The sequence below is a fragment of the Anomalospiza imberbis genome, chromosome 5, assembly GCF_031753505.1.
Source record: "Anomalospiza imberbis isolate Cuckoo-Finch-1a 21T00152 chromosome 5, ASM3175350v1, whole genome shotgun sequence".
In the NCBI taxonomy this organism is placed as follows: domain Eukaryota; kingdom Metazoa; phylum Chordata; class Aves; order Passeriformes; family Viduidae; genus Anomalospiza; species Anomalospiza imberbis.
The window spans coordinates 60,151,509-60,169,794 of NC_089685.1; the positions used below are offsets into that span (position 1 = coordinate 60,151,509).

Genomic DNA, 18,286 nt, shown 5'->3' on the forward strand with positions numbered 1-18,286 from the left:
GTCTGGCAGAAGCTTGTCCAGTGCCTGTGCCCTGCCTCACTTTGCTGTCAGCTCTTCATTTTTGCAAACAGTGAATCTGCACTTAGCTCTCATGCACTGTTCAGATATAACAAGCTGGAAAGGGAACATATCAGCTCATTAATTCTCCTTGGGAAGGGTCTCTAGGCAGGAATTATTTTCTCCACCAACATCCATTCAATTACTTGCCTTCACACCAGTCAGATCTACAGGGATGTCTAACCCCATGTGCATCACTCATGCCTGCCTGCCCTGGACTCTTCTCTCCCGCCTTCTCAATACAAAAGCCTCCCAGACCTATCAGTTTCTTAATAATAATGACAACATGACAAAACCAATAACCTACAGATACGAAATACATTTCATTTGCTTGCTTCATAAGACCCTGATAAAGCATCGTCCCTCACTTTTTGAGATCCTGTAGGAGATCTACAGGAGCTAATGAAAGAATTAGACAAGGCATCACTCATAATAAAAAGTGGTTTTAAAACATTCAGTGCCAAGAAGGAATTAGGCTGGAATATCTGCAGCCATTTCGAATTTGTAAGAGGTGCAGCATCCATGTGGGGCATGAGCTTGCAGATCTCAATTGTTCAGTGTTCGTGTGTGTTTTGTGCCTATACAGCTAAAGGGCTGAGAAAAAACATTTTTCTTGAAGGGCAGAGACTTTTGAATGGTCCAGAGACATATTTGGGCAACCCCAAAGTCTGAGAGAGAATCATCTGGAAGAAGATTAGGGAAAAAATCAGAAGCATGATCTGTAGTAATGTGAACTGACACCACCTGTCTGCTTGAGTTGCACCACGAAGCAGGGGCTCACTGTAGGACACAAGAAAGGGGGAAAAGAAATCCCAGTAGAGGAGGAACTTCCAAATTACACTCTTCTTTGAAGTAATACAAAGATATGAAAGTGCTGACTGAAAGTCCATTGTAGGGAATAGAATGACTGAAGAGAGGGAAACCTAACAATTGAAAGCCTGGGGACCAAATTATCCAAGAGGAGCTTGCAATTCTGACAACAATGTATCTGTGCATACAGCCCAAGATAAGTACTCACATCCATTTTTGCTACTGGATCTCTTGGCCAAGAAGAGAAGAGACAATTTAGTATGATAACTTGAACATGAGGTGTCCACCATCCCTGACAGCCTACAGTGTTGACTAATGCCAGCGTTCCTCCACGTTTCCAGAAATGAAGGCAACATTATCAGAGGCTTCCTACCAGTAGCAGATGGCAGTTTGAACTCCTTCTTTGATTATTTTCTTGTTACAAAGCCTCCTGCCCTCCTCTGCACTACCTCCCCTCACCCTATAGACCTGCCCTGACATCTGCCCGAGGGAGAAGAGTGTCTGCCTCACATCCTTTATCAGGAGCCTCTGCCACACCGTGGGCAGGCTGTGCACAGACCCAAGGTTTTTGTCCTTTTTACAGCCTCTTGGGACCAAGCTCTTCCCTCCATAAATCTACCCACTCTATATATCACGGGGGAGAGGAGCCTTTGCTGCATCCTTCTCTCTCCTGTTCACCAGCAGGAAGCTTTCACCAGGGAGAGGGAATCAACCAGGGACACTGTTCTGATTCCTTTTGACAAGAAAGAAGATATCCCCTCCACACTAAGTTGATCAGACATGACAGTAAGAGCCCTGCCATCCAAGGGCCGGTGGGGATATTTGGCTGGGCTGTCCTGGGACCAAGGGAGTGCCAGACACCACCCCATGCAGGCTGTGGGGCTGCGGGAAGCCAAACAGAGGCATCTCAGCAGTGGCAGTGCCAAACCTATGCTGTGCCACCTCACGAGGCAAGTCCATGCTCAGGCCCTGCTCAGTGTGTGCCCATGGGGATGGTTTTGCCTTCTGCTGAGATGCTCTTGCAACCAAGTCTTCATCCAAGTTTTAGTGCAACCTGTGCCCTCAGGTGAGGCACTGAGAGCTGGGCTCAGCTCCCCTGTGGTGCATTGCACCCTTCTACCCCATTTCCTGCTGCTGTCCAGCATACGGGGGCTGGGAGATTGGGTCAGCCCAACCCTCACGCATGTGGGGTGAGTGAGAGCACCCTGCCAGGGCCATTGCAGGTTGTACTCAGGCTGAATTTCATGCTGGTCATGCAGGGCTATGGTTTTAGCCCCACTGGAGAGCATCAGCAGGGAGGGCAGGGGACCTAGGCTGGCAGCACAACATTGTGGGAGCTGGGGGCACTTCAAAGCTTTTAATTGGAAGCATCCTGGCACATTCTTTTGCCATGCAAGCCACTTCTCAACAGCGCCTGTGGGGTCCTGTCAGATGTAAAGGAGAAGGAGCCCCAAGCTCCTCCAATCTGACAAACCTCACCCGCCCCTTCCTCCTCCCCCTCAGACCGCGTCCCTCTGGGTATGGCTCTGTGGGCAGATAGACATGATCTGAATTCACTGCCTCTCCTGGCTGGGGTCCTCATACCTTCTATCGCAACCCCAGCCTCCCTCCGCCCTCCAGCTTGGGGACATGGCTCAGGAAGGGAGTTCATCCCTGCAGCCTCTCTTCCCTGCATGGCTTTGCATTTGGGCTTTTTTTTTCCCCCTTCTCTCTCTCATTAATTTTTAATTAAGGAGATGTCTCCTTCCTTGGTTGTAATGAATATCTGTGTGAAAGGCTTTTCATTTTTTATTAATATATACCTCCATGTATTTATCTATTTGCAGAAAATCTGTGTGTGTGAGCAAGTGTGTTTAAAACATCCCCCATTAATTTACTGCTATTGATTTTCTGGCGTGGATACAGCATATAGTATTCAGCATAGAGCTCCTCTGCAGGATATGTTAAAAGGCAGCAGTTTGGGTTGACAAAGGGCACTAAATGCAGTATGCGTCAAATAGACCATCGCTCAATGAAGTCACTTAGCTATTCAAAACATGTCCAGCCATCACTCAACCATTTGCACCAAGAACGGGGGTGGGGGGGGGGGGGGGGGGAGTTCACGCTTCTTCCTGGACACAACCATTTCCAAACAGCAGCTTTAGCTTTCTTTGTTGAGACATCAAAACATACAGAGTTTATTTCACCCTTCCCCCTGCCTTCCATCTCCCAGTGCCAGGTTAGAAAATCATTTCTACGGTACCCATTTGCCGTTCTCTCCCGACAGGGAGCTCCAGGCACACCCCAGCTTCGGTGGACACCGGCAGCACTGATCTTATCCCTGGATGTCCATGAACCCCTGGCAGCCCACCGTCCAGCTGGGAGCTGATTCACAAACAGGGCTTTCACAACGGGCTGTAATGCGCACTCCTGTTCTCTCACTCTCTTCTCACTACGTGTGTAACATAAACCATGCATTTGCATCGGTTGCCCCTCTCCCTCCAGCACAGGCTGAAGACCACCTCCCAGCCCACACATACGCCAATAGCAGTACTCAGCAACACATATTTAAAAGCGAATCACTGGCCCCTCTTTTCTTTCCCTCTCCCTTTAGGACGTCTTATTCCAGAAGTTGGCTGCAGTGGTGTCTCTTCTGTCATCAGACATGTCACTGAGTTGCTGTTCCGTTTCACCACATCAGACTTCAGCTGATTTCTCCATTCAGAGACTTGTTTATTTTATCCCTTTACCATAAACCTTATAAAAAAAAATACAAACCCCTAAACCAACCCCAAACAAAACCCACCGCCCAACAACAAACAAACTGGGGAAGAATCCCAGCCCCAAACCAAACCAGTCAGCGGCCAACTAGACCCCTCTGCATCCAGCCCAGTGAGATGTGGTTGCCTACAGACATTACAAAATGCTCTCAACTCTGTTTGAGATGACTGGTATCATTCTGTATGAGACATTTTGGACATTACACAGTTGCTTCCCTTTCTCTCTTCTTCCTTCCTAAAGTGAAATAAATTGCATCCAAAGTGCTTTGCAATCACCTCCTCCCCACATTGCCCCTCACTCACAGCCTTGTCTTTGCAAATAAGGCATTTGCAAAGAGAGCAATTATTTCACTCTCTGGTTGCAGCCAGAGCACAGCAATAACACAGCATTTTGGCATTGCTTACCCAGGCAATACAAACAAGCTGAAGACAGGCAGACTGCACAGTTGCTTTTTGAAAGGACCTCTCAGTGGTTTTGTAACACACACACTATTCGAGTTGGAGGAAGGAAGTGAATTTTTGGAGAAGGTGGGAGCGGGGAGGGTGGGAAAGAAGAAGGAGAAGGGAACAGAACAGTGAATGTTTTGCCTGTCTTCTTGCCTCTGTGCTCTTAGTAACTGAGCCCACCAGTCTCAATCCACCGCGAAAGGAATGAAGTGAGAAAATGGTGGAATGTGGAGGGATTTATTGGGGGGAGGAGGAAGAAACGTGGGGTGGTGGGAGAGGAAGGGGTGGGGGGGTGTGGAGGTCCAGAATCAAATACCTTCTAGGCAGCAGGTTCTCCATAATCCAGAATGGGTCATGACTTCCTCGTTCTTTTTGCTGGTTTCGTTCTCACTGACAGTTTTAGTCTTGCAAACCCCTCTGGAGTAAAGCCAGTAGTCGGTCCCCACAGCTATGGTCATCAGGCTGAAGGCAGCGAAAGCACCAACGGTGGTTAAAAGCATCTGAACACCTCTGTCAAAGAGCCCCATAATTCTTCATTATACAAATACCCAACCGCCTTCTGATTCTTGGGGTGTGTGTGTTTAATAAAATAAAAGAATAATAATTCCGACTAATAATATAATGGGTATAGAGAGAGAGATAGATATCAAAAAAGGGAGGTAAGAAAGCCCACGGAAAAGAGTGTAAATTAGAAAGACCACACGGGAAGAGGCTTGCCTTTTAAATCGGAAACGTTCCGGTTGAAATATAAAAAAAGAAAAAAGGAAAAAGAAAAAAAGAAGAGAGAAAAGAACCAAGAAAAACCAAACAAATAAAGAGAGAACCCCCCCCAAAATGAGACGCCTTAATCCCTTTTTCTAAAATTCTGGTCTCCAGTTTCCATATGTAATGGCTAATTTGGAGATGGCTTCCACAGTGAACAGGGGAGCAGCAGCAGCATCCTCAACACAATCTCTCATTATCTGGACCTAGACAGTTAGAGACTGTAAGAGCAGAGATGCAACCTTCAGTCTTCTTGCTTAGCTCTGCAGCCTGCGCCATGAAAATCCTTTTCCTTCCCAGTTATCTTCCTTGGGTTTTTATTTTTTTTTTTTTTTCCCGGCAGCGGCAGTCGCTCCAATCCTCTCTCACTTTTTCTTGCTTGCTTCTCCTTCCTTTTGCTCGCTCCTATCACCAAGCCAGAGTGCCCAGTATACTGTAAGCCCTTGATTTCAGCTGAACAGGTGCCGAGGTCTTGCCTCCCATGGCTTTTCCGCACAGCCGCGGCGCTCGCTCCCGGCGGAGGTGGGCGAGGAGAGAGGGGGGCTCCTGGAAGTGGGGGTTGGGGAGGGGGAGGAGGGGGACAGGCACGGCGCCCCTCCCGGGCGGGGGGCGCGGAGCGGAGCCCGGCTGCGGCACCCCGTGCCCCGCGGCGGCCCCCGGCGACTCCCGGGCCCCGCTACTGCATCAAGCCGGCGGCGGCGGCGGCGTTGGCGGCGCGGCGCTGGACGGCTCCCCCGCGGCGGCGGCAGCGGCGGCGGCGGTGTTGGTGTCGGCGCTGGCCGGCGGTGCTGCAGGACAGCTCCCTGGGCGGCGGGGCGGGCGGAGCGCTCCCGGGCCGCCGGTGCTGCAGGACAGCTCCCCGGGCGGCGGTGCGGGCGGAGCGCTCCGCGGCCCGCGGTGCTGAAGGACAGCTCCCTGCCCGCGCCGCCCGCCCTGCCCGCGCCGCCCGCGCCCCAGCATCCGCGGGCGGCAGCCTCCCTCCTCCTCCGCCCCGCTCCGCTCTGCGCGGGCAGGCACAGGCAGCAGGCAGGCAGCGAGGGGCGGGGGGCCAGCCTGCCCCCGCCCTGCGCCTCGCCCGCCGCTGCCGGCACTGGCAAGGGTCGCTTCCCCGCGGCTGCCGCGGAGCCCAGGGGAAGACGGCGCTGGGGCTCTCCCTCGCTTACCGCCTTCCCCACCCCCCACCGCCGCCCCCCAGCTCAGCGTCCTTCGCATCCCCGCCGTAGGTACCCGGAGCTGCGAGTGCGACCCGCACACTGCAGTCGGACCCGCACAAAACTTCAGTCAGCCGTTTGTCTCCCCAGGAAGCGGGTGAAATGTAACGTAGAAGGGTAATTTAAAAACAAGCATGTATTTCTGCTCTTATTACTGTTGTTATGATTTTTAAGTGCTTGCTCTTCACTCTTCTCGGGTTTGCTGCAAGTTGCATATGTCTTGGTTTTGCTCGTTTTCCGTCCCTCTGCCTCCCCCTGACCAGTGTTGTGTGGATCCCCGTGTTCTTACTTTGTCTTTTGGGATTTCACTGAAATCCCAATGCCTGCTCCAAGAAGCAGACATTTTGGGAAGATTCTTCATGAGAAAGGACGATTTATGATAATTAGTATCATTTTGTTAAGGAAAGACACCACCAAAATTGAATACCTCCACCCCCTCAACCCTGGGAAAGCAATCCACCTTTCACATCCTCATTTTACACAGAAAGACGCATGAGCTGAATGGATGCAGACGGAAATCTATCACTGCTTAAGTTTTCAGTGTCAGACACAACCCGATAGTACAGTGAACACATACAAAATTGTGCAATACTGACATCTAAGTATGTCATAATCCTCTCTCTTTTCCTCAGCAGTATCATTACACCAGGTTAATTACATTAGTCACCTCCTGGTTCTATACATGTAGCTGCTCATTAATGCAACAATCATGAAGAAAAGAAATAATCTAATTCTTGATGCTACCGATTTTGTTTCTCTCTGATCAGATTCATTGTTCAGTGAAAAATTAGACCAGAAGATCTGCTTTAGGTTCACTGCTGCTCTATGCGGGGGAGCAGTGCTAGGGGAAGGGGGTGCTGGGAAGTTGAACCAGTTGGAGAGCTTCAGCCATGCTGCAATTTCATAACTCCAGTTACCTCTTCTACCTACTCCCTCTCTGGGTGCAGACTGGGACTGCCCTTCCAGGACAATCTGTCCCAGGACTCATGGACATGAAGGGCCCTATAGCAAGCAGTCAGGGGCCACTGGCTGCCCTACAGCCCCTTGATCATTTCCCCCATTTGGAGGGCACAATCCAGGCTGCCCTCACAGCTGAGACTGAGGTAGAGATGTTTACCAGCAAGCACTCATGGTGTCCAGCATCAACCATATGCAAATCACCACCAGCAGGCAGAAGAGGCCCTAGGGAAGGCAGAAAAAGGGAGAGGTCGTAAAAGACAGTGCAGGTTGAGACCACTGAAATATTCTTTGTGAACAAACACAGTACCTAGTTCATCTGGGGGAATCCTAGCCTTGCCCTCTGCCACTGGAGCTGGGGGGGCTCTTTCTGTACCCTGGGGCTGCTGAACAGCTGGGGATGAACAAGGGGGCAGATGCATATTGTAGTCTGCACCACCCTAAGCTGGTGGGAGATTATGACTCTACAGGGATGGCCTGTGTTGAGGAGGCGCCAGGAGGCTCTTAGCTCAGAAAGCTAGGAAAGATCACCCAAGGACCTCTCCTCCCCTTATATATCTCCTGAAAGAAGGAAAGGGCCTTGAAGAGGAAGGCATAAGGGAAGAATAAATAATTATTTGGGCTCTGAGCATTTTGTTTTTTATTTGTGGTTGTTCCTTTCCAACCCCACCCCAATATTCAAATCTTCTCATTCTTCAAAGAAAGATGGAAAGTCTGGGCCAGGAGTCTGAAAGATTCTGAAGAAGAAAAATCTTCATTTGGCTATTCTTGCACTTAAAACCATCAGGCACAAACATCTCATGTGTGGACAAGAAAACCACTCTGGAAATCTGGACCTCATACTTCCAAGGAAGGTTGGTTCCTCAGTTACTCTGTACTCTCAAATAGTGTATTACAGCAACAAGAGAAGGGCATGTTCTCCCCAAAGAAATTGCCAGTGTAAGAAGGACACATTTGCAGGGTAGCAATTTCTATAATCTCTGGTTAAGAGCAGTCAGACCTATGAGAGCTCAGCACATCTCAGGATCAGAACTAAACAAGGCTTCCTGCTTCACACTTCCCAATTTCCAGACATAATTCTCTTCCTGCTACCCTACTTATATATACTCTTAGACCATTCACAATAATCCCTCTACAGTTCTAAATGCCACAGGAGAAGAATGGAACAAAGGCAATGCAAATGCCAGACTGTCCTGTGTGACTGCTTGTGCTGTGGTTAGATGCTGTGCTGAGATTTCGTCTTTCCTACAAAGAATCATTAAAAATTATAATACAAAACAAGAATACAGAATAAAACCACTGTGGCCGATTTTTACAACAGTCGCATCTTCTGAACAGTGCAACACAGAATGACATCTATAGAAGAGTAAGGAGAGAGAAATTAATAGTCTGGAGGAAATACAGAGATTTTAAATTACATTTTAAATTACTTGAAATGAGAAGCTGATGAGACAGGGAGTCACAGGAAGTCTGCTTCCAATGGCAAACCAAGAGTGCTGCTATTTGTGGAGAGAAGGGGCAGTGCTGTAGGAAAAAAAAGGGGCACGAGAAAGATGCAGGAAGCGAGATGAAGGGAACAAAGTCGGAAGCAACTCCATGGGATGGTAATGAGACTGAATAGTGTTTGTGGATTGAGTGCTGCAGTGGAGCTCTTTGGCACATAGGATAAAATCAAACAGCAATAGTGTATAAAAATTGGATCTAGGAATCTTCATCCTGGGGAGGGCGGCTGAGAAGGAGCTGTTGTAATGAGCTGTAAAAGAGATAGAGTTGGTGCAGCTGCATTTGCAGGCAGAGCAGAGGTGTTAATAGGGAAATGCACCAGCAGAGGAGATGTTAGGAAAAACAAAGTGGGGTTAGGGTGATGATCACAGAACTGGAAGCCAATGGGGCTGAGAAGAGAGAAATGAGATACAGTGTATAAAGAGAATTAAAATGTAAGATATTCTATTGGAGAAGAAAAAAGTCATATATCTGTACCGTTAGAAAAGCAGGTGGGGTGATCAGAGCAGTCATCACTGACATCCAAAGCAGAGGGTCCCAAAGCACTTAAGAAATATTATTTGCATCATATCTGCACACTGGTGGTTTTCTTAGACCAGTTCAACAAACTAGAAAGCCATGGAAAGAAGATTTGTGGGTTTTGCCAGAGAATTGCAGGTGAAGGAGCTAGAGATGGAGATGATAGACATAGGGAGATAAATGCAGATGGAAAAAGCCTCACTGGGCATCTCTTCTTATCTTCAGGTTGATGTAATTTGAAGATCCACAACACAGTTTAAACATCAGACAATCAGTACTACAGCAAAGTCATCTCTAGAGTAACACTTTGACCAGAAATTAAAGAAGAAGGGAGATACAGGGTATGGAGGTCTATCAATTAAAATGAGCAGACTTCCATGCAAAATGGGTGTGGGTTTTGCCCTGGGAGTGCCTAAAAAACTCTTGTGATAGACAGGAGTGGACTCTGGCAGGCACCAAGTATGAGATTCTAATGCTGCCATACAGAAGTCCTTCAGGTTCTCACTTATGCCCTCTTCCAAGCTAAATCTTGTACAAATGGCTCATTCAGCCTCACAACACTCCTACAAAGTAACATGTTCATTAGTTTGCAGAGGCACTGAAAAATCCAGAACACGTTCATAAAGCACACCAAAGTGAAAGTGTTTGTGCCGATTCTAGTGGGATCTGGGTGCTGTTATGAATTAACTGGGTACCTATGGGTACCCAAGATAAGTGTTTCAGATTGAGTCTTGAAGGTACAACTCCTGTGCTTTCCATGTGAGACTCCTTTTTCCCTTTTTCTTACACAATTTTTCTTCCATTGAGTGGTATATTTGAAGATGGTTGGGAAACAAAAAGTGTCCTCTCATGAGCCTTGAGGGTTGATTTCAGCAAAAAAGGAATGCCTTCCCTCTCTACACAGAAGAGATAGTTGGAGAAGACTGAGATACACAGGATGAATTTTCCACCATGATGAGTTGCTGCAATGTGAACTGTTTTGCCTCCCTTTCTCTTTTCATGCTATGCTAAGGCTGGTATGTACAGCAGCCTCCTAATCAATAGAAATAGAAAAAAATCAATACCTGCAACCCATTAGCTCTAACAGAGGGCAGGCTGCTAACAATTCATTCTAGCTGGAATTCTAGTATTTGGTAAAGCACTCTCAGTGAGGATATATGCATATAAATATATATATATATACATATATACATACAGACACACAAACCGAATATGACTAGCAGAGAATATAAGTTGTGAGAACATTCCCCCTCCCACCAGCCCGTCTATCCCTATGTATTTATATAAGTATGCTAAACTAAAGACACTCTTCCCCACTCAGATGCTGTGCCTCATACTTATCCTCTCCAGAACACATCTTTTTCTACACTTAATCTGTAATCCCAGGCTACCTTCATATTGGACTATCTTGAGTATAAATAAATACATGCCTCTACACTCCCTTACCCTGCATTATCATAGAAATCCAGCTTGAGACACACTTATTCACAAGCATACAGCCATTGTCTCTCCTTTGCTGTATCCCTAGATCCTTCATGGAAATTCTCTTTTTAGTTCACATTCATATCCAAAGCCAGGCACAGACAGTTCCCACTGATATCTACATACATCCAACCCTGAAAGCATATTCCAGGCAACAAAAAGTTGGTGAAAAGTTTTTGGCACAGGTTTTGTAATCAGAATCTGCTCTAGGGCCTAAGGCACAGGGAAGATTCTCCAGAATGGATCAGAGAGGGAATGGGTCTCACTGTCCTTTGTGCCTGAAATATGGGAACCAATAACTATATTGCCCCCAGTAAAGCCTTTGTGCATTTATCCACTGACTATAACTAGATTAGACCATCACTCCTGATTTGTCTCTCCGGGAAGGGGTGGTTTCTTCTGGTCAGCTTCAGAAAGTCCAAATTAAAAGCAGTCATCATTTCTTGACAAACAGTTTTATGAAACTCCCCTGAGGAAATGTACATGGGCTGTGGTTTGGTTCTTAAAGAAAAACAAAATAGCCTGTTTCCAAGTAAACATAGTAATGAGAGAATTGCAAAGAATAAGTAAAAAAAGAGAATGGTCTTACTTTTTTTCTAAAGGCTTTCAGAATCTTCTTGGAAGCATCAGAGCAATGATAAATGCTGAGGTAAAGGTGAAGCATACAGTGAGGATGGTTTGTGTTGACACTGATCGATATCCTGTGATATCAGTCTTCCTTTCAGTGTAAAGGGCACAGATGGGGACAGACAAGAGGATCTTGTGCAGCCGCATCTATTCAGTATCATCATTTAAAGCCACAATGCGGCCCTAATATGAGCTTTTGCCATCTAGACCTCTGCAGCCACAGAGGTATCACTGGGGCTTCCTCTTGGACAGACTTGGTCTCCTAGGTCTGGTGGTACTGACACAGACAACACTGCAAGACAGCTATGCAAACTTTCATCTTTAGGAAACCCTGAGCTTTACTTCTGTCAGATAGTTTAGGGTATCGGGGCAGGAATATTGGACATTTAACTTCTCTGATGCTCAGTTAGTATATCAGGATTAAAAGGATTTTTGAAGCAACATCCCAAGAAAAGGAAGATAAATGATTAGTGTCTAGGATAGACTATTTCATCCCTCTGAATTTTCAGAGGGACAAATCAAGAGCAGCACATATCACAGTACCTATTTAGGAGTTAAGTGAGTTGGCATTCTAAGAGAATTCAGAATCAGCATATCCCACTGATGCCAGAAACAGGCTACCAATTTTAATGTGAGAAGGATTTACTTCTGTAGTCCCACATAGTCTGGGAGGCATCCCATGAGGTGTAAAGGTACCTAAGACACTGTTTCTGAGCAAGTCAGCTGATATATTGTGACCACAGAGCTCTTGTATTGTATGAATTCCTAGGATTTGCTTTCACATTACCATTGTAATGGTTTAGGATCCCTCAAGTGAATTCCTATAGAGGAAGTAGGTTAAACACATCAGATTAAGCCAGTCAGATGCTAGACTGGAGCATTATGGTGATGCATAGAAGAGTATTCCATGGATAGAAATTGTCAAGAGGTGGTATTCTCTGCCTTGGGAATAAAGGCCTACTTTAAAAAAGGAAGCAAAACACATAAGTCTATTTAGGCTTCTAACTCCATGTTTAGACAGTGAGGAACTGTCCTGATTTTCAGCTGTGTTAAGAAGTCAGCATTACACGTCGAATTTAGAGGGGCTCCAAACATCTCTGAAAATCCAGATTTCTGTTTTGATCTTTTAATGTAATTTGACATAGTAGCTTTGATCTCATAAACCAACAAATTTCTTAATGGAAATTAAATCAAAAATTCCAAGGCCAAATGGCGGGATCATCAGTATTTGACACTTTTAGTCATTCACTGCAGCTAATGACCACTTTTGAAAATTTCTGAGAATGATCAGAAAGCAGCATTTAGTTATATGGTGGCAAATCATGGGAAGTGAGAAGCCTACTGCAGAGCAAAACAATTCCCAGCAGTGCACTTGGTTCATACAGCTCCACCAGACCATGCTCAGGGCCTTGATGATGCCTCTCTGTCACTATGTGGGTCTCTTTGGCAGCTGACCCCAGCAGAGGCTGACCAAGCACTCCAGGCCATCCTCCAGGAGTCTGGAATTATGGTTCTCCTTTGTGCTTCTCTAATTTATTTTCTGAGTTGTTGTCCTCTTTAACACAGTGAGCTAGTCTGGCAGGGGACACAGGGAAGCATCTCTCAGCCATGCTCTGCAGGCCATAGCAGAGACATGGGAACATACACAGGAGTAGGCAGCTCAGAGCAGGAGAAAGGCTGTTTTTTCCCTGGGTTATGGGGGCGGCTGGGAGATGAGCAATCCCCTACGCAGAGCTGGTCCTCCTCCCATGCACATCACTACTGCATTCTCTGACAGGACCCTTTTCCTGTGTCTGTTAGATAAAACTATTCATTTGCCATCTTTTCACTAGCCAGTCTGAAATTACAAAACACTTCTCTATTTCACAGACCATTGGGACTCTTCTCTGCAACTGACCTATATTGGTTATAAGCTTCATTTGTTCTGGCCCGCACTCCTCTCTCTTCTCCCACATGGAGCACATGCACTGCTCCTCCCCCTCAAACAAACACCTTTACACATCCAAGGACATGGTAAAAATAAAATTATCACAACCTGGCCCTCCGGGAACCTCGGTTTTACAGTTTGACCCACTCTGATGCCAACGGAATTCACAACCCAGTTCAAGAGAGACAGACAGTGAGTGAGAGAAAGCAGGCAGACAGGCACAGACAGAAGGAGATGGAGGAATCGGAGAGAAAAGGAGCAGAAGGAGAGAAACAGGGCTCCTAGTCTAGAACACAATGGAGAAAGGGGGATAGAATTATAGGGACAATAAAAAAACTTACAATTATAAGAAATTGAAGGGAGAAAGAAGTAGATGAAAAAAATAGCAGAGGAAAGTACAGAAGAGAAAATAAATGGTCTAAAGGAAGAGGGGGAGGTCAAGTCAGGCAGCAAAGCAAAATGGTGTCTGTGAAACAAGGCAGAAGAAATAAGAAGGTGCTTGTGAATCTGGGCACTACTTTTTCATGTCTCCTTTTCTATTATGAGTACACTGTGAGGAAAAGGGCAAGAGGAAAGGGAAAGGAGGATAAATAAATACCTGAGCTGCCATCTTAAACAGTTTCTAATAGTCAAGCAGATATGCTTGAAATAGGCAGTCCACTCTGGTTGCAAACACTCAGGTACAAATTGCAGTTCAGCAGGTAGGAAACTGTCTGCACTAGCATAGTGGCATTTACATTCCTGGGTCCACCGTGTCCCTCTGTGCACTGGCAGCGAGGTCTGAATGCATAAAAATGCTTCTATTTAGTACTGGGGAACTGTGCTCTGATGGCTGCCCTGTGTCCTCCTTCAGGTTCCAATACGAAAACCTCAGCCCCAAACATACAAATGCAGTTAGTCTCCCTTCTTTTCATACAAATCCCTTCCTCCCCACTGCCTGATGCCAGCTTGTTTGCACTCTAGGAGTTAATCTCTATCTAGCATTGTTCTTTTGTTGCTCTGCTTTTACTCACCTCTTTCCTTATGGCTCCCCTTCCTCACTCCCATTCATTCAGCTCACCCTTACACAGGCCTGTATAAACACACACACACACACACACACACACACACACACACACACACACACACAGAATTTATCTCCATCTCTGTAGTTATGCACTTTATCTATGAGTGTAGTACCTGGCTGGCACACATCCCTCTCCCACAGACAATCCATTGATTTCCACACCACAACCCTGCCAAATCTGCCTGTCTTTCCTTCCTTCACAGCCTTTCTTTTGCTGGCCCCCAGCCACTCTGTTTCTTTGTCTCTCCCTGCATGGTTCTGTATGTTTTTCCCCTCTTTTCAATCCATTCTTCCTTCTCCCCAACTCTGCCCATCTGTCTGTCTGTCCCCCCTTCCCACAGTTCTCTCCAGCTGATACACATGTACCCCAGTGTTTCTCCCTTTCTCCCCCTGCCACGTTTCATTTCTTTGTGTCTCCTACACACCCAGGCCCACACTTGCTCTCTCCCATACTGAGAGGAGGCAGCAGCAAAGAATTTGCTGCTGACCGCTGCATTGCTAGGAGGCAAACACATGGCCGGCCTTGTGCAGGCCAGTTTCTGCCTGAGTGCCCCAAGTCACATATCCCCAGCATCATCTCCAGCACTGGGAAAACAGATGGTAAAATAAATGAGCACAGGCTGATAAAAGGAGGAAAGGGTGCCTGCCTTGGATGCTCCTCACCCGCACAGAGATACACATCTGATATGGGCACAGCCCTCTCACTCCTATATCAGTCCAGCTTTGTGCCACAACTAGCCAGCTGAACAGGGCACAAGCTCTTCCCTAGCACCAGATGGAGAGGGGTAGGAGAGGGTGGTACTAGATGGAATGACCAGTGGCTATTTTTCTGATCCCAGCTTCTAATCCTGGAAAGCAAAGTACATGGGAGTAAATAAGCCGTCTTAAGGTCACAGGGAGGGCTGGTATCATGGGAGGTGTAGCAGAATTGTGGAATCCTCTGATACTATAGAGTTTTCCCCACCTAGGCTGACAGAGAAGGCTTAACCCATGATGTTCTGCAGCACTACTGCCAATCTACATCAGATTGCCTCCCCCACTGGCCAACTGACACTGCCCACCTCAATTATTCATCCCTCATCCCTGCTACAGGTTGCTGCCCTTTGCCTTGCCCTTTGCCTGCCCCTCTGCCCTCAGGTCATTGGTAACTGACCCCACACTTAAGTAGTGCAGACCACATGGTTTTGTCTTTTGTCTCTGGTCCCTTTGGTGTGGGGGATGCAATAAACCCCTTGCTGGAATGTATCATGCAAAGACCTTTCCTATCTTTCCTCCGCTGAGCTATCTGTGGTGTGTGCGTGTGCATGGACTTGAAATGGCTGTTCTCGTGGCCTTACTCTGAGCAGCTTCTGAAGGAGACACCTCAAAGAAGGTTGCAGCATTTCTACACCCTGCCACAGACATATAAGACCTCCACATGCGGAGACAGAAGGAAAAAGGCAAGTGGCATGGACAGGGAAAGAAATCAGGTATCAAAACAGCTGTGGACCAAGATGGCATTCAAGGATGACTTTTATCTCAGTGAAGAGGGAAAGCCAGTCTACTGGCAGTCTCAGCTGTGAGGGTCATCAAGAGCAACGACATACTCTGCTAAAGGGAAATAGCTCCATACCTCAAAAGGGACAGAAACCAGAGGGCAGGGTTTGCATTACTCTGCTTCTGCTCATACCAGAACCATCCTCCTGCTCTTATCCAGTTCCATGACATTGTCCAAGAATGCTCCTTTACCTCCTCTACTACCTCCCCAGATACCTCCATCCAGAGACTTGCAGCATCCTTTCCTCTGCATTTACCTGTTAGAAGAAACCCATACTTGTTGCCCTTTCCAAACCCACCAGAATTCCTTCTTCATCTAACATTTTCACATCCATCACAGCCTCCCTTTGCTGACAACAGCACTGAAAAGCATTATATTAACCCTGCAAGACATCTTTCCTAAATACTCTGTTCTGCTGTGCCTACAAGCTGATTTTATGCTTGATGCTTCAACTGTAACCTGAATCTCAACACTTCCAGTTTTACAATGCTCAAAATGAAGCCACCCAACATCACAGAAATAAAGTCCTATATATGGCCCACAACGGCCACACATAACTGTTAGACTAAGAGAGACCAACGCTTCACAGGAATCAAAATTAATTAACAAAAGTAAAGAAGGGAAACCAACACAGAAAATATTCCTGCCTGGTCAGGTGAAGATGCAGGTTCTCGTTCCATTTCCTGAATGTATTCATGATGCAGCATCACAATTTGGCATAAATGTATGTGTTATTGCCTACTCTCCCCATCATGCCCCCACCAAAAAAAACCAAAAAAACAAAAAACCAAAAAAAACCCCCCCAAAAACCCCCAAAAAAACCCCAAAAAACCACCAAAAAAAAAAAAAAAAAAACAAACCAACGGTTTAAGCAGAAAGGTCATAATAATTTTTGGCAAAGGAAAATAGAGATAACGGATATAGCACTGGAATTAATTTGTGTTTTAAATGTATTTATGAAGATGTGTGGGTACCAACTACTATAGATATCTATTTCCCTTCACTCAGAAATTCCCTCAGAAGAGCTGTACTCAAATATGAATTCCAACATCTCTTCACACTCCTCCACCCTGATAGTCTGATAGCGCCCTCAGCATACCTACTCTATTCTTTCTGGTCTCACCTGGGTATGCTGTCTCCAGCCACTGCTGCTCACAGCATCACAGCTTGCTGTTCTTATCTCCCCACACTATTCCTAGGTTTATCATTCTGGATCCTTGCTACTGCCCTTTCAAATTCCAGTGTCAACCCTGTCACACAGACTTTAACTCTTCCTGCCTTGTTCTAATGCAGGCCCTACATCTTAAACCTAAATTGATGGCTACCAGTGACCTTCCTCATCATGGCTCTGAATCCCCCTGTCTGCCCTTGGCCTTGAAGATCTCCTTTCAGTTATTTATTCTTACCACTTGCCCTTCCACCTGCAAGGTCATCCAGTTCTACCCTGTATCCTCATTTTCCCTCAGTGGCTCATGCAAAAATTACTTTTCCTCCGACTTTATTTTCATACAGCATTCTAAAAGACAGGAGAAACCTCAGGTTCTCCCATCCCTAAATCCCACCCTCGCAATCTGCCTCAGCAAATCCTTTGGGCTCTTCATGAAGGAATACAGACCTACATATTTCCTACATATTCCTGTTCCCCTAGTGGTCCTGCATTTTCCCCTGTCTGGGACACAGAAGTCGATCACTTCTGCCTTTTTACCCTTTTCCTCACAGTCTCTAACTTGCAGCCCTCATATTGGCTATTTTTCTAGTGCTTGTGCAGAAAGATCACAGGCTCTACATATCTCCAGTTGATGTATATCTGGCTGGAGGGAAACTCATCAAACTGACCCCATCCCTGACCCCAGCTTGACATGTAGGGTCTGTCACATATCCCCTTTAAACATTCCCAGATTAAATCTCAGAGACTAAGAAAAGGAGCAATTCTAAGCTTCTCCTGACAAACAACTCTAGGGGAAGAAATATGTGAAGCCATGACAGAAAAACAAAAGACCTCCAAGGATTAAAAAAACTCTATCAAAAATTTCCACCAAAACCCCAGGTTAGAAGAACAGACAGTGTCTGTAACAAAGTTACACTGCAGCAAGCTCTGAAGAGCCCAGATGAGGCTGCCAGGACTCAGTTGGTGGTCTCCTGCCAGGAAATTACACCCTAGACTGAGCAACATCCCCATCTCTCACGTGACTTTGACAGGGAGTCACAACAGCTAAAAAGCCCTGGAAAGACTCAAGACTGAGTAGCTCTCTTCTTCCTCCCTCCCCCAAGCATTGCTGTTCCGGGTCAACAGAGCCAAGGGCAACTGGCACAGAAGACATTGTTCTCCAGGCGAAACGACAGCAGGAGGAGGAAATAGGACACAAGAAGTAGAGAGATGATGTGCCCCTAGGCCAAAAGAGATGTTGTGAGGCCAACATGGCCCTTGAAGTGCTCCTGCTCTGACTCCACCTTTGCTGCAGAAGGTCCGAGAAGTCCCTCAGCCCCGGGTTCCACAGCGTATCATCTGCAAGATGCAAAAATTACTTGTTAAGAGCAAGCAGAGGTGGATATTGTCCACCAAGGAGCAGATATGAGATAGGAAGAGGACTGAGAATGCACGGGGAGAGAGGGGTCAATAAT

At 46.5% G+C, this 18,286-nt stretch overlaps 1 protein-coding gene and 1 long non-coding RNA gene across 3 annotated transcripts in view; both read right to left on the minus strand.

Moving 5' to 3' along the window:
- The window catches only part of CACNG2 (calcium voltage-gated channel auxiliary subunit gamma 2), a 53,206-nt gene extending 47,272 nt beyond the window's left edge, over nt 1–5,934 (minus strand). The window contains exons 1-2 of one of the 2 annotated variants that reach the window (XM_068191140.1): nt 5,078–5,933; nt 4,390–4,535 (exon numbers count right to left, since the gene is read on the minus strand). In XM_068191140.1, the coding sequence (XP_068047241.1) occupies nt 4,390–4,531 (142 nt within the window). In that variant the 5' untranslated portion in view covers nt 4,532–4,535; nt 5,078–5,933. Of the gene's footprint in view, nt 1–4,389 lie in introns of both variants that reach the window. The other variant, XM_068191139.1, reaches the window with a different exon arrangement.
- Nucleotides 5,935–11,487: 5,553 nt separating this feature from the next.
- LOC137474515 (uncharacterized) lies at nt 11,488–16,303 on the minus strand. Its single transcript, XR_010999397.1, has 3 exons — nt 15,530–16,303; nt 14,170–15,065; nt 11,488–14,133 (listed from the first exon to the last, which is right to left on the minus strand). It is a non-coding gene; the product is annotated as an uncharacterized lncRNA (long non-coding RNA).
- Nucleotides 16,304–18,286: the final 1,983 nt, after the last annotated feature.